Raw genomic sequence first — 13,495 nt, 5'->3', positions numbered from 1 at the left:
GTGAGTTTCTACTTTAAAAACATTTTTAGCTGTTAGAAAAGAGTGAGTTAATAAGAACATGATTTAATGGGTAAAGTTAAATCTGAAATGAGTTTTCACGACCCATATTCAACACCAGGGAAGGAGATAAATAACCAAAACAGTGCCCTTCATTTAGTAATATTATTATGTGAAGTAAAAATAATTTTCCAATGTAAAAATAATTCATATTGGTTAGAGCTACCCACACAAGCATGGAGCAACTGTTTAGTTCACAGATGCTCAAAAACCCAGAGACCATTTTCCTTTAAAGGACCAATAAAATGGGGCACCTGGGTGGCTCCGTCGTTGAGTGCCCGCTGTTGGCTCAGGTAATGATGCCAGGGTTCTGGGATCGAGCCCTGTGTCAGGCTCCTTGCCCTGCAGGAAGCCTGCTTCTCCCTTTCCCACTCCCCCTGCTTGGGCTGTCTCACTATGTGTGTCTCTCTCAGATAAATAAAATCAATCTTTAAAAATAAATAAGTAAATAAATAAAGGACCAATAAAGTGTCAAAATAGCCTTTAAATTCTAGGACACGGTAAGTTATCATTAACAGACACTCACAAAAGTCAAGATGAAAGTCCTAATTAATAGAAACAAATGTTAGGATAATTAAGTAAGATAGCTAGTATTACTAGAAGAACCAGTTTTAATACACATAAAAGTATGTATTTTCAACATACCGGAAATACATCAAAATGAGACCGTCTCCACCTTTAATTAGCCCATGTCAATTTCCATTCAGATAAAACTACTGGTTACCAATGGGTACCTGCTTACTATTCTAAAGGAAATTATTCTTTAGGCCTGACTACAGGATTCGATTAACTTTATTCTTGCTAAAATGATCATATTTTATCTTCCCAAAAGATAAAAAGTAAAGATAATTCACTCTCGAAAAGCCTCATGTTTGAAAGGGATCTTAAAGTTCATCTCCAATATGTATTTTTATTCTTAAAACAAAAAACTGGTAACGAGAGTCTCATTTTACCTTTAGTCCTTGCCATGGCAGGCTGGTTCTATTAAAATACATCAAAACATATCCTAATGATTCCATGTCATCTCGGCGACTAGAAAAGAAAATGTAAAGTTATGAGTTAGAATTATTATGGAAATGTGAAAGAAAGGCAGGTACCCAAGAAGTTTTCCCAAGTGAGGAAAAAGAGCAATTTGGTGACTTGTGAAAGAAGGCGCTTAAAGTTTAAAAAAAAAAAAAAGAAAAAAAAAAAAGAAGAAGAAGTTGTTCATAAAGAGTTACTTTTAAACAAAATTTTCTCACAGAACACGAAATCATAGAATCCAATAGTCCTGCAATTTGATTTCCAAAGAACAAAAAGGATTTAGCTGAACAACTTTCTAAATGAAGTTAATGAAGATGGAAGAACAAAGTAGAAGGCCACTTTTAAGTTTTATAGAAGCTTATAAAAAAGAACTTGAGGGGGTGCCTGGGTGGCTCGGCTGGTTAAGCAACTGCCTTTGGCTCAGGTCATGACTGCAGAGATCGAGTCCCACTTCAGGCTCCCTGCCCCCACAGGGAGTCTGCTTCTCCCTCTGACCTTCTCCCCTCTCATGCTCTCTCTCACTAATAAATAAAAATCTTTTAAAAAATGAAATAAAATAAACTTGAGGAATCCTGAAATAAATTAACATTTTATTTATTTATAAAAAGATTTTGTTTATTTATTTAAAACAGAACTGAGACAACACAAGCAGGGGGAGTGGTAGGCACAGGGAGAGGCTCCCCCTGGGTGGTTCAGTCTGCCTTCGGTTCAGGTCATGATCCCAGGGTCCTGGGATCAAGTCTCTCATCCTGCTCCCTGCTCAGTGAGGAGTCTGCTTCTCCCTTGGCCTGCAGCTCCCCCTGCCTGTGCTCTTTCTCTCTGACAAATAAAATCTTTAAAAAATAAAATAAAACTAATTAAACATCTATATGAATATATACACCCACATACACTGAATATTTCCTAAGCTTAAAATTCTTCTCTTCAAGTTCCCTAACCTGGAAGCCTATCGTTTATCATTTCTATGCTTGTTTTAAGGAGCAAAAACTGACTGAGAAAAGACAACGACAAAAAACCAGGAATAGAAAATAGAAGACAGAAAAAGCAAAGAGATCATGACAATGTTTACCTCAATCCAGATACTATTAATTTACATAGGAGTGAGGGTAAAACATGAGAGGATGGCCCTCTTGGTCCACCAGGACTCAGATAACCTTTTCCTTGTAAAAATAAGAAACTAGGGGCACCTGGGTGGCTCAGTGGGTTAAGCCGCTGCCTTCGGCTCAGGTCATGATCTCAGGGTCCTGGGATCGAGTCCCGCATCAGGCTCTCTGCTCAGCAGGGAGCCTGCTTCCCCCCCCCTCTCTCTGCCTGCCTCTCTGCCTACTTGTGATCTCTCTCTCTGTCAAATAAATAAATAAATCTTAAAAAAATAAAATAAAATAAAAATAAAAATAAGAAACTAATACATTCTTCTCCAAAACTTAACTTGTATTACTAAAACATAAAAAAGTCCAAGATCAGCATTAAGAAAGTAAGTACTATCTTCAGCTGCAAGAAAAAAAATGCACATCAAGATAAAACTGCATGTATGCTAACTTTCCATCAGGTAGTATTTTCTCCCCAAGAGACAACCTTTAACAAAAACAAAAGGTCTCTCATTTACTTGGCTTCTCAGCAGGGATTAAAGCCAACAGGTAAAAGGATTAACAAGCAACCTTCAAATCCTCAGTCAAAAAACATCTTTATGTATCAGAAGAAACTAGTTAAACTATTTCCCAAAACCCTTTAGTGACTACAGCTATGGAGCTGATTTACACATTAATTTTTCAAACTCACCTCTGTTCAATACCAAGATGTGCATTGATGCTAGCGTATCGGGCAGTGCCAGTGAGATTTTTATCTTCTCTGTATGGTATGTGTTGCCTTGTCCTGTTGTCTCTGTACTTTTTGGCCAAACCAAAATCAATAAGGAATAACTTTAAAAGAAAATAAAGAGGTATTAGGCTTCCAACCTTGTTCAAATGAACTGCTTCTTAGTCATTAAATGGCATTTATACTATCTAGTTCAACTGTATCAAAATAAAGTGTCACAGGCAGAAAACATGAATAAACTTAACACTTCAACAGGCTTCTACTAGTCCTCATCAATAGAACAAGTTAAAAGAAAACAGTTAAGTGGTTGATCCTTGTAAGTTGAACCAACATCACAGGCCTAGTTACTACACACTCAGGAGCCTGTCTTTAGAAGAGTATCGGAGAAATATATACATGTTTGATAGAGCTGAAAAGTGTGCTGTGTACCATGATGAAATCTGTCATCCTGTTACTGCTGGTAAACAAGCATGAGGTTTCAAAAACTAAACATAAACTATGTGGAATTCTTCCATTTTACAAAGGCCATTCTTCATTCAGTATGCCAACAGAATGTTCATTATTTAAAATTAGACAACTCTAAGTTTGATACGGACAACAAAACCAAGATTTTTATTAACAAAAAATAAGGACTTTTTAAAAAAAAGCATGCATTACATTCTACAACTTCTCACTGACATTTATCCATGTATCAAGTTAACCTTCTAGGAAATACAGTAAGTTGATCTTAAGAAGTACTTAGTATTTGCTTATATCAAGATAACTTAGAATTAGTTTAAAGGAACTAATAACTAAAAACCAGAATAATATTTTAGAACAGAATAATATTTAGTGCGGTCTTATTTATATGGTACACAGGGAATAAGATACTCATTTACAATGTAGCTAATTTTTAAAAGTAACTGGAGTTTATTCTTCATGATTAACACTTTAAAAGGAGGGAAAAAACCTGGTTTTGATCAAAAAGAAAGAAAATCCAAAATACATTCATATTTACCTACCTTCTAAAGCAAAATAAACTTCAATTTTTAGTCTTGATCATAAATTCACTTATTAAAGTGATGTTTACAAAAATTATCCAACAAGGCAGGTCTATGTGGCCTTACAGTATAAAGTCCTAGACTTTTTTCTTTCTAGTTATACCTACATTTTATAGTTCTTTCCATTAAGTAAATTTTGGATCCCTTCTGCCTAGTTTATAAACTGTGATGTCCTAGGAAACCTGTTACCTAGCCTACCAGGGTCTGTGTAAGAATAAATAAAGTGACTGATTTAGAGAAAAGATGTGATCAAATATTTGCCTCTCTTAGGAGCATGAAAAACACTTTGACCAAGGGGTTCCTGGCTGGCTCAGTTGTAAGAGCATGACACTCAATCTCAGGGTTGTTTAAACCCTATATTGGGCATAGAGAGTACTTAAATATAAACAAATCTTGGAAGGAAGGAAGGATAGAAGGAAGGAAAGGAGAAGGGGGGGAGAAGAAGAGAAGAGGGAAAAAACACTTGTATCAGGCAGGCATTGTACCCTAGCCTTAACTGGACATCGGGATGGGAAAGACATTGAGGTTTGTGCTTGTGTCACCAGTGTAACAAGGAGATGCTTATTTTCACCTGGTCTACTATAAAAGAATGAAGACTAAAATTTTAATAAAATTTAAATGGATGAGGGCTCTCTAGTAAGATTAAATTCACTTCCTCAGCAATTGCATTATTATACGTCTATGAGAAAGTCTTACAAAACAAAGAGAAATAAAGCTCACACTCAAGTGGGCTCAGCATACAAATATTAAAATGAGCAAAATAATACATTTCTGTTAAGCAAACCAAAAATTATGACTTAAGTTCTCCAGATTCACAATGAAAAGAAAAGAAGGCAAAACAAATACAAAAGGACATCCAGCTTCACAGTATCTTTAAGAATACCCATAAGAATTATGTGGGTTTTAAACAAAAGATGATTAGGACATAGACCCTCCTCTAAAGGATATTTTCTGGGATTGCTTCTGTTAGTACTTCAAAGCAGAGGAGAAGACAGGAACAACTCTCATGTGATTATACCTAATAGTTTCATTCCTTGTCTAAGTCTGTATTCAGCAGCTCCATTTGCAACTCAGTAACCAGACATTTTCTCAGAACTTTATAAAAGATTATTTTATGAAAACTCAGCATTTACTAGAGTTCTTTCTTTCCACAACTCTAAAGGATGAAATGTAATTTATTAAGAAAACAAACACTATCTTCTTAAATATCTCCAACTTTATTACAAAACAAAAGCTACAAACCAAATCAACTCTAAACTTTCTCTTATAAAAACTGAGAATGAATGAGTTAGAAAAAAAGAATTAAACTGCTAAACAGAGCTATCTTAAGAGCGAATAACTGAAGAGGAAGATTATTTAAAATAAAAAAAAATCTAAATCTCTGGGTAGCTCATCATCTGGTACTATCAAGCTTCTTTAGCAGCCCTCTCTGCTTTGAATTTAAAAATGAATATAAACATAATGGAAGTGTTTACATGACACCACCAGTACAACCAAAGATACAACCAAACAGCCATAAATATATAAAGAATCAAACAAGGAAAAGTCAATATTCAGTAAGTTGTAAGAAAGAGAATGTATTTTTCATAGGTTTGCATATGCAAAAGAAGTCTAATTTCTTTGGTAGGTCAAGCTGCTTTCCTGTGCATTTGTATTTGTGTTCCAAGTAAAATCTGTGCCTGTCTTATAGAATGCAAGGCATGTGGGGATGAACTAATATTGGACATACTGGGGTAACTCCATCCAGCAGAGGTGTACTGTTCTCAGAAATACTATCTCTCATTTTTTAGTATATCGAGCAATTTTTCTCTTAACCGGGGGCCACATTTCTCTGACCTTCCCCAAAATTCACACACAAGATAACTTTTCTTCACAACCTAGCTAACTTGTATGTAGAGAAAATAAACAATTCAATTTTATGTAAATTATTAAATGATTATACTACAAAATATAAATTAAATGTGTGAATAAATGGATAAGCAAACATAGGGCACTAGGTACTTTATAATGTGCCTAATTACCCAGCAACTCCTCTCCCTACCTCCAATTGAGAATCAGTCACAATTATTAATTCTTTGTGAATGAAAGTTCAGTTTGAATTTCGGAAACCTATTTAACAGCAGAAGATGGTACCTGGAATAATGCTGGGCAGTATGGAAGAGGATTAAATCATCACCCATGATGTATGTGGTACAAAATATAGAACACACTTTGAAACTACAAAGTCTGCTCATAAACCAGGTACAACTTTTCTCTTTTGATTCCTCATGCCAATATACACTTCCTTCTCAGTATACACTAAATTGTACCATTAAGATTCATTTGCTCAAGAAGTTAACAAAGCTCATTAACTTCTATGAAAGTAAAAGAAAATGTTAAGAGTTCTACCTACATAAAAAAATACTTTAAAGAAAATTACTAGGGTGTTTACTTAGCTTGCCAAACACTAAATCATCAGGTTATGCATTCCTTTAATTTATCTTATGTGTCATTAATTGGTAATTATTTGGTAAGTGCTCCAATGATGTTACTGTTATACTGTCAGACTGCAATGTCTCCTAGTTCCAGGGCACATAATGCTCTTTCATCATCTCATGCGATTTGTTTGACTGGAGAATTCACAGATTAAGGAAACTAGATCTCAAATCTGATCTACACTTACCTGAAGGTCCCTAGGGAAGGGGAAGAGAGTGGAGGCAGAATATATTCATCACACAGCACTGATGCAACTGAATTTAGATATATTTCATGCATTAAGTTCTTCAACTCCAAATACATTTTTAAAAACTAAACAGTCTATCTCAAGTTTACCATTAGACAAAGAATTTCAATACTAGACCAACATATCATTTCCTCATGTAGGATGTTAGAGATCTAAACATAATCCTATTTTCATTTAGGTTTTCTCTAAACTTTACAAATTTTAAGCAAAAGCCACAAAAAAAAAATCTTAGTAATGTTATATGTTTGCCAAGTATGTCTGAATAATGCCAACGTAAGAGATGCTTGAGCAAGATCTACATTCTCCAGAATTAAAACAAAACAAAAATAATCAAAATAAAACAATAAGAAAGAAAAGCACATGAATTTGGGATTGAGGTTGGAATAGGAGACAGTTTCAGACCTGGTTTAATCCTGAGAAAGATGGGTCCTGAGAAGTACTAACAGTCATGCTTCTTTTCCTCTTCCCCACTGGAGATTCTAAACACTAAACAGACAATAGAGGGTGGCAGTGCATCAAACAGTATTGCTTACATTGCAACAATGGCCGGCGCAGACAGGCAACACCGAGGCATTAGAGAAAGAACAGGGTAGCCAAATGCCATCCTTCTTCCACCAAGCACTGTAGCTTCTCAGTTTTCCAAATAAGAATCACATGCTCAAGAACATTTGAATTCTGGAAAGTACTCAAGTTTTTAATGCCACTATATTGTGTCACTGCCTGAATCAGGGATAGCAATGGTGACATTTGGCTCTTTTAATTTTTTTAATCAAAAACGGGGAATTTGGCTCTGCAATATTTGGTATCACAATCTGCCCTTCCCCAAAAAAGATTGTACAGGGGAAAAAAATCTTCAGTAAGGAAGAGGTAGAAGGCATTTAGTCACCTCAAAATTGGTTTTCATAAGCATGCAGGGCTGATTACTGGAAGAGATGAACAAATTCACTAAGATTGGAGTGGTCACTCCTAAAATATCAAATTCAGAACAATTTTCCGAGTAAGAAATTTGACTTAAAAAACAAAAACAAAAACACCTCAAAAGCCCCCCACTCTTTTTTCCCCCATGAATAGAATACTACAACAACAAGCTAACCAAAGAATCCAGTCTCATAAAACTGGCATTTTTTTCAAACTACGATACAGAAAGAAACACTAAAAACCAACTACATAAACAAAACACTAATCTAAAATGTTCAAGAACAACATTTAGAATTTGAATCTTAGTTAAGTGAAAACACTACACTTCTACTCTAGGGTCTCTCTGAACTGTATTAACAGCAAGCAGCTCCAAAGTGTTTTTTTTTTAAATTCTCTCTCTTGAGGACGTAAGATCCTAAAAACGTTTTCATCACAGGGCAAATTGGATATCCTAACACAACTATGTAATTAACAAGCTATTTTTAAAGGGGGGGGGGTGAAGCAAAGAGGTATTATCTAGGTCATTTAAAGACAAAACCATGTACTGCAATGTCGACATGCAGAACACAGATCACAAGAGGATAACGGGTCATTAGCAGGAAGAAAATGGGGAAAGAGGGCTGGGAAATGGCCAAAAGATCAGGGTCAAACTAACAAAACTGCCCCCAAATTAAGACTAGTAATTTTTTTTTCAATTTAATTACCAGGTTTTATAGTAACAATTAAGAACCTGGATGCTTCAGAGACAGAAGCTACATAGTATTAAAAAAAAATAAGCAGCAGCAGCAATCTGGGAATGGCAAGGTAAGTTATATGTAGATATATACACCTTTCATTATTTAAAGTTTAGCTTTCAACAAAAAAATTTAATTTCCTGAAACTTGGTCAGATCAACATTAATGTCTCACACATTAACAAATAACACCAGTTCTAATGGTAATGGCTACAAGTTGGCATTCATACAGGCAAACAAAGGTAAACATTTATAGCCAGACCTAAAAACACCAAACATTTCCTAGTTACTTAATAAAACAAATGGGAATCTTCTTTCCAAAAACAAAATAAAACAAAAAAACCACAAAAACCAAAAAATCCCAAGTTGTCCTGAAGTTGAGAATTTCTATCAGATCATCAGATCATAACATGCTTAGTGCATTGCCAATGCTGCCTGTCTGCCCGAGCTCAACATTGAATCGATAAATAAAAGCAATTCACTCAATAAAACTAATCATTGCAGAAAAAATTTCAACACAGTTTCTAACTGCAGTCATGCGTCACTAGCTAAAACCCGATCACCCCGTATGTTAACCATTCTGAGACCCCAATGAACACTAATTTTGTTGTATGAATGTTTGTTTCACTTGACTATGCATCTTCCTTTGAAAGGGGAAGGTGGGGTGGAGATCTACCCAACTTGGCACCCAAGTAAAAAACTGTCAACTACTTTTGAAGCAGACCCAAAAGTTATCCTTTTGAATACACAAATCCAAGGACTGAAGAATTCTCATTATGATCATGCTCAGTCAGCAAATGTTAACGCCATGGTGACAGATGGGTCAGTGGTTCCCACGCTGGCACAAGCACATATATTACAAAAACCCACACTTCAGAGACAAAGGTTAAAATCTGATTTTAGCATTCAGGAAAAAGAGAATATGGGGTTTTTTACTATTTGAATGAGTGAAAAACAGATACAACTGTTTAATAATTAAATAACAGGTATTACATTTCAGTATAAAGCCCTTGGGAATTTTTTATTTCCATACAGATAATTAACCTCGGTTGGGTAAGTTGGGAGAAAATTTACTTCAAGTTACTAAGTTAATAGAGTTAGCTGATTATCCTTCTAGCACAATCTTTTAAAGCAATCATCAACAGCAAATATAATTTCCTATGACTTTTTAAAGACTGGTTTACCAAAGCAATTCTCAGGAGTTTTTAACTCTTTGTTCTTTCATGCAAAGAACATTTGACTAACCTTATTACAGTGACGCCCAATACCCATTAGGAAGTTATCTGGCTTAATGTCTCTGTGTATAAAATTCTTTGTATGCACATATTCAATTCTACTGATCATCTGGAAAAAAAAAGAGGGGGTTAATTATGTAATTTGAATTATGATACAAGAAAAGCAACACATTATTTCTCAATTATTTCAATAATTCAATTATTTCAGACTGTCTTTTAAAATAGGCTCTAATTCATTTTCTAGCAATACTTCAGAGTATCCCTTTTCCCATTAGCAAACTTATTTTAGTTCCTTCTAAATTTTGCCAATGACAGGTATTGACCTCACTTCTTCACTAACAGTTTGAAAGTCTGGTCATTTACTATTATGAAACTGCCAATCTGTATCCTGTCAATTCTTCTCTTTAAGAGAAATTCTTCTCTTAAATTTGATTCTTGATCAAATTTAAGAATTCTTTGCATATAACAATCTTTTTTAATCTCTCATTTGTTATGTAAATAAATTCCAATTTTTAAAAACTGTCTTGTTACTACAGCATCACTTTTTTCCCCTATCACTTCTAGAATAAACTGTCAAATTATCAAATATGTCTATCTTCTCTGGAAGACACTTAAAAGTATTTGAAAATGTTTTCAATAACCAAAGATTAACTTTATCTTTCTACCCATATGTTCTTACTCTTCTCAGTATATCTGTCAGGATTCTATTTTTTATTTGCCCCCACTTTCTCTAGAGCTTTTAATACCATACAGATTCTGAACTTTGACAAAATGTCTCTTAAATCTATAATCTCTAGCTTAAACTGTAATTTCAAGGAAGCAGATGTATATACAATGTCCAAACAGCACATTTAGTTATTGCAGCAACTTGTACTTTATTAAAGGAAGAAAAACAGAACGTTTCTCTCACTTAATGTACTTAGTTGTCCTAGGCTAACTGATACCCATCATTAAACCAGGATCATTGATTCACTGGGAAAAGGTGTGGCCAAAGATAATAAATGGCACCAACTACTTACCTTCAAGTGTTCTCTATCACCTACAGAGCCAAGACTTAGCAGCCAACTCCTTAAGCCTAACACTGCTTTATTGCAACCCCCTTCCCTGAAATACATTTTTTTCCTATTACCAGTGTACCCAGTATAGACTTCTATCACAAAACCTTGAACACTGTACCTTTTCCATTTTTCTCTACTAAACCATACACTCCTAGGGCAAAGGGACTAGAGTTCTTACTCTTCTCTGCACTCTCTGGTGCCAAGTAAAGCAGAAAGCCCTGAATAAATGCTTACCTATGAATACCTATGTGTTACAGAACCTATGGAATATAAACTTTTATTAGGATTCATTTACATGTTAATTAAAATATATGAGGAGGATCCTAACCTTCAATGTTTGAGTTCTTAACATTCCACAATTAAAACAATGTAATCTGCTAATATTTCCCTGAGTCACTCAGTATTTTTATGTTAATCTTACTGGAATATCAGGCTCTGATTACAGAGAATGAACACTATTTTCTAATCCCCTGATTTATACTTTTAAAAATTGTACCTCATATGCCAGTGTATCATCTCATTTTATTTTGATGTCCAATCTAAATTTTAAAAATGTTATTCTCTTCCACAGCAGTTTTACAGTATCAAGCCTTTTCTTCAAAAATCTTATAAGAAACCCGCTATATTCTTCACTAAAATACAGATTCCATCTGATTAAACAATGTGAAAACTACTATTCTACAGGTTAGCAACCAATATAACCTTTTGTCCTATGTCACAGGAAAACCTCTATTAAACTGAATTAAAGTAGTATACTTGAATGAGTATACCTACTATTATGTCTTTTTTATTTTTGCTGAACACAAGGTTACATAGCACAGGATTATACATACTCTGGTTTATAAAAATTTACATTACAGTTAAATTATTAGTATTCTCAATTTTTATTTTCATCAAAATTTCACATACCTGGTCAGCTAACATAAGTACAGTTTTCATCGTGAACCTTCTTGAACAGAAATTGAAGAGGTCTTCGAGGCTGGGTCCAAGAAGATCCATGACTAGCACATTATAGTCTTTTTCCTGACCATACCACCTAACAAAAGACAGAAAGGGAAAGCTTTATGAAAAGGTGATTAGCACTTACTATCACTAAATTTCTAAAAAGCTCTAGTAATAAAATAGTTTTCCTTATCTGTTTATTTTATTGAAGTTACTATGGGGCACTTGGCTGACTGGTCAGTAGAGCATGCCACTCTTGATCTTAGGGTTATGAGAGTTTGAGCCCCACAATGGGTAAACGGATTACTTATAAAATCTTAAAAAATAAGTAAGTAAATAAAGGTACCATGTATTTTTTTAAATCTACATTTTAACTGCTACACCCAACGTGGTGCTGGAACTCACAACCCCAAGATCAAGAGTGGCATGCTCCACTGACTGAGCCAGCCAAGTGCCCCAGTTAGGTTTTATTTAAGATTAAGTTTCCCTCGGGGCGCCTGGGTGGTTCAGTGGGTTAAAGCCTCTGCCTTCCACTCAGGTGATGGTCCCGGGGTCCTGGGATGGAGCCCCACATACGGCTCTCTGCTCAGCAAGGAGCCTTCTCCCTCTCTCTCTGCCTGCCTCTCTCCCTACTTGTGATCTCTGTCAAATAAATAAATAAATAAATCTTTAAAAAAAAAAAAAAAAAAAAGATTAAGTTTTCCTCTATTCAGATGATGAGTCCATTGACTGACTATACTGCCCAACAGAAAATAAGAATAAGAAGAGTTTCTTCTGTCAAGCTGTCCCACTGCCATATTAAGATAGAATACAGGGAGGGGCACCTGGGTGGCTCAGTGGGTTAGGCCGCTGCCTTCAGTTCGGGTCATGATCTCAGGGTCCTGGGAACAAGTCCCACATCAGCTCTCTGCTCAGCGGGGAGCCTGCCCCCCGCCCCTCTGCCTACTTGTGATCTTTCTCTGTCAAATAAATAAATAAAATCTTAAAAAAAAAAAAAAAAAGATAGAATACAGAACCTGCATGGTAACATTGACACTCCTCTTACCAAAGCATTTGAATTCTATATCCATTTGCCACTGATTCCTATGACCTCTGTTAAGTTCCTTAATCTCACCTGATACTACTTCCTAAAAAGAAATGAAGGAAACAACCAATCTTACAAAGCAAAGATCCTTTTCTTTCTCCAAAGATTTATTTGAGAGAGAGGGAACACAAGCAGGACTCGTGGGAGAGGGAGAAGCAGGCTTCCCACTGAGCAGGGAGCCCCACTAGGGGCTTGATCCCAGGACCCTGATGGTCAATGGCTGAGCCACCCAGGTGTCCCCAATTTATCTAGGTTTTAAAGAAAAAGAAATATTCCATACAAGAACACCAAATCCAGGCAGCAGCTCTTTCTGCCCAAGGGTCCTGTCCCTGTGCTTTAATAAACCATTTTTCTGCATCAAAAACAAAACAAAACATCACCACCAAATCCAGAAAGAGCTAAGGCAGTGAGAAGGTACAAAAAGATAAAGGTAAAAGGGGAAAGCAAAAACCAACTCTCCTTAGACCACATTTCATCTCTGCATGACAGATTTCCACTGGATAGCTCACTAAGAAAACTAAAACAGTTGAGTAAATTTTACAATCATCCATCTAACACAATTACCAACCTGAAATGTAAAAGGCAAAAATTCCTATTTCCTTTCTTCATGCGATTACATGGGACTTCATAAAGAACTCTGAGAAGTCATCTGCAAAATTAGCTTTTAACAGAATATTCTGTTAAAATTTCAGAATTTCAGAAACGCTAAAGTTATTGGGCATTTCCCTCCTTACTTGCATTAAGTGTGTAAGACATATCTGCTATTCTCAACGTCAAAATAATAATAATAATAAGCAGTCCATAAAAGGCAGCTAAAATAGGAATGTTCAAACTCATTTTCTCCACAGAAAAACCATGTATTTCTGAA

General features: G+C 35.4%; 1 protein-coding gene across 14 annotated transcripts in view; it reads right to left on the bottom strand.

The window, feature by feature from the left end:
• Window positions 1-13,495, bottom strand: part of CSNK1A1 (casein kinase 1 alpha 1) — a 43,559-nt gene that overhangs the window by 14,166 nt on the left and 15,898 nt on the right. For 9 of the 14 annotated variants that reach the window (XR_014309960.1, XM_082724424.1, XM_082724421.1 and 6 more), the window contains exons 3-7: window positions 11,511-11,637; window positions 9,554-9,652; window positions 7,060-7,143; window positions 2,860-2,999; window positions 1,011-1,089 (exon numbers count right to left, since the gene is read on the bottom strand). Coding sequence is in view for 12 of the 14 variants with exons in the window: in XM_082724424.1 (XP_082580550.1) it covers window positions 1,011-1,089; window positions 2,860-2,999; window positions 7,060-7,143; window positions 9,554-9,652; window positions 11,511-11,637 (529 nt within the window). In the remaining 2 variants the exon portion in view is untranslated. The remainder of the gene's footprint in view (window positions 1-1,010; window positions 1,090-2,859; window positions 3,000-7,059; window positions 7,144-9,553; window positions 9,653-11,510; window positions 11,638-13,495) is intronic. The other 5 variants (XR_014309961.1, XM_082724418.1, XM_082724420.1 and 2 more) reach the window with 1 other exon arrangement.

Source organism: Mustela nivalis (genome assembly GCF_964662115.1).
Source record: "Mustela nivalis genome assembly, chromosome: 3".
Taxonomy (NCBI): domain Eukaryota; kingdom Metazoa; phylum Chordata; class Mammalia; order Carnivora; family Mustelidae; genus Mustela; species Mustela nivalis.
The sequence above is the reverse complement of the archived record's forward strand: the minus strand, read 5'-3'. Positions and strand labels throughout refer to the sequence as shown.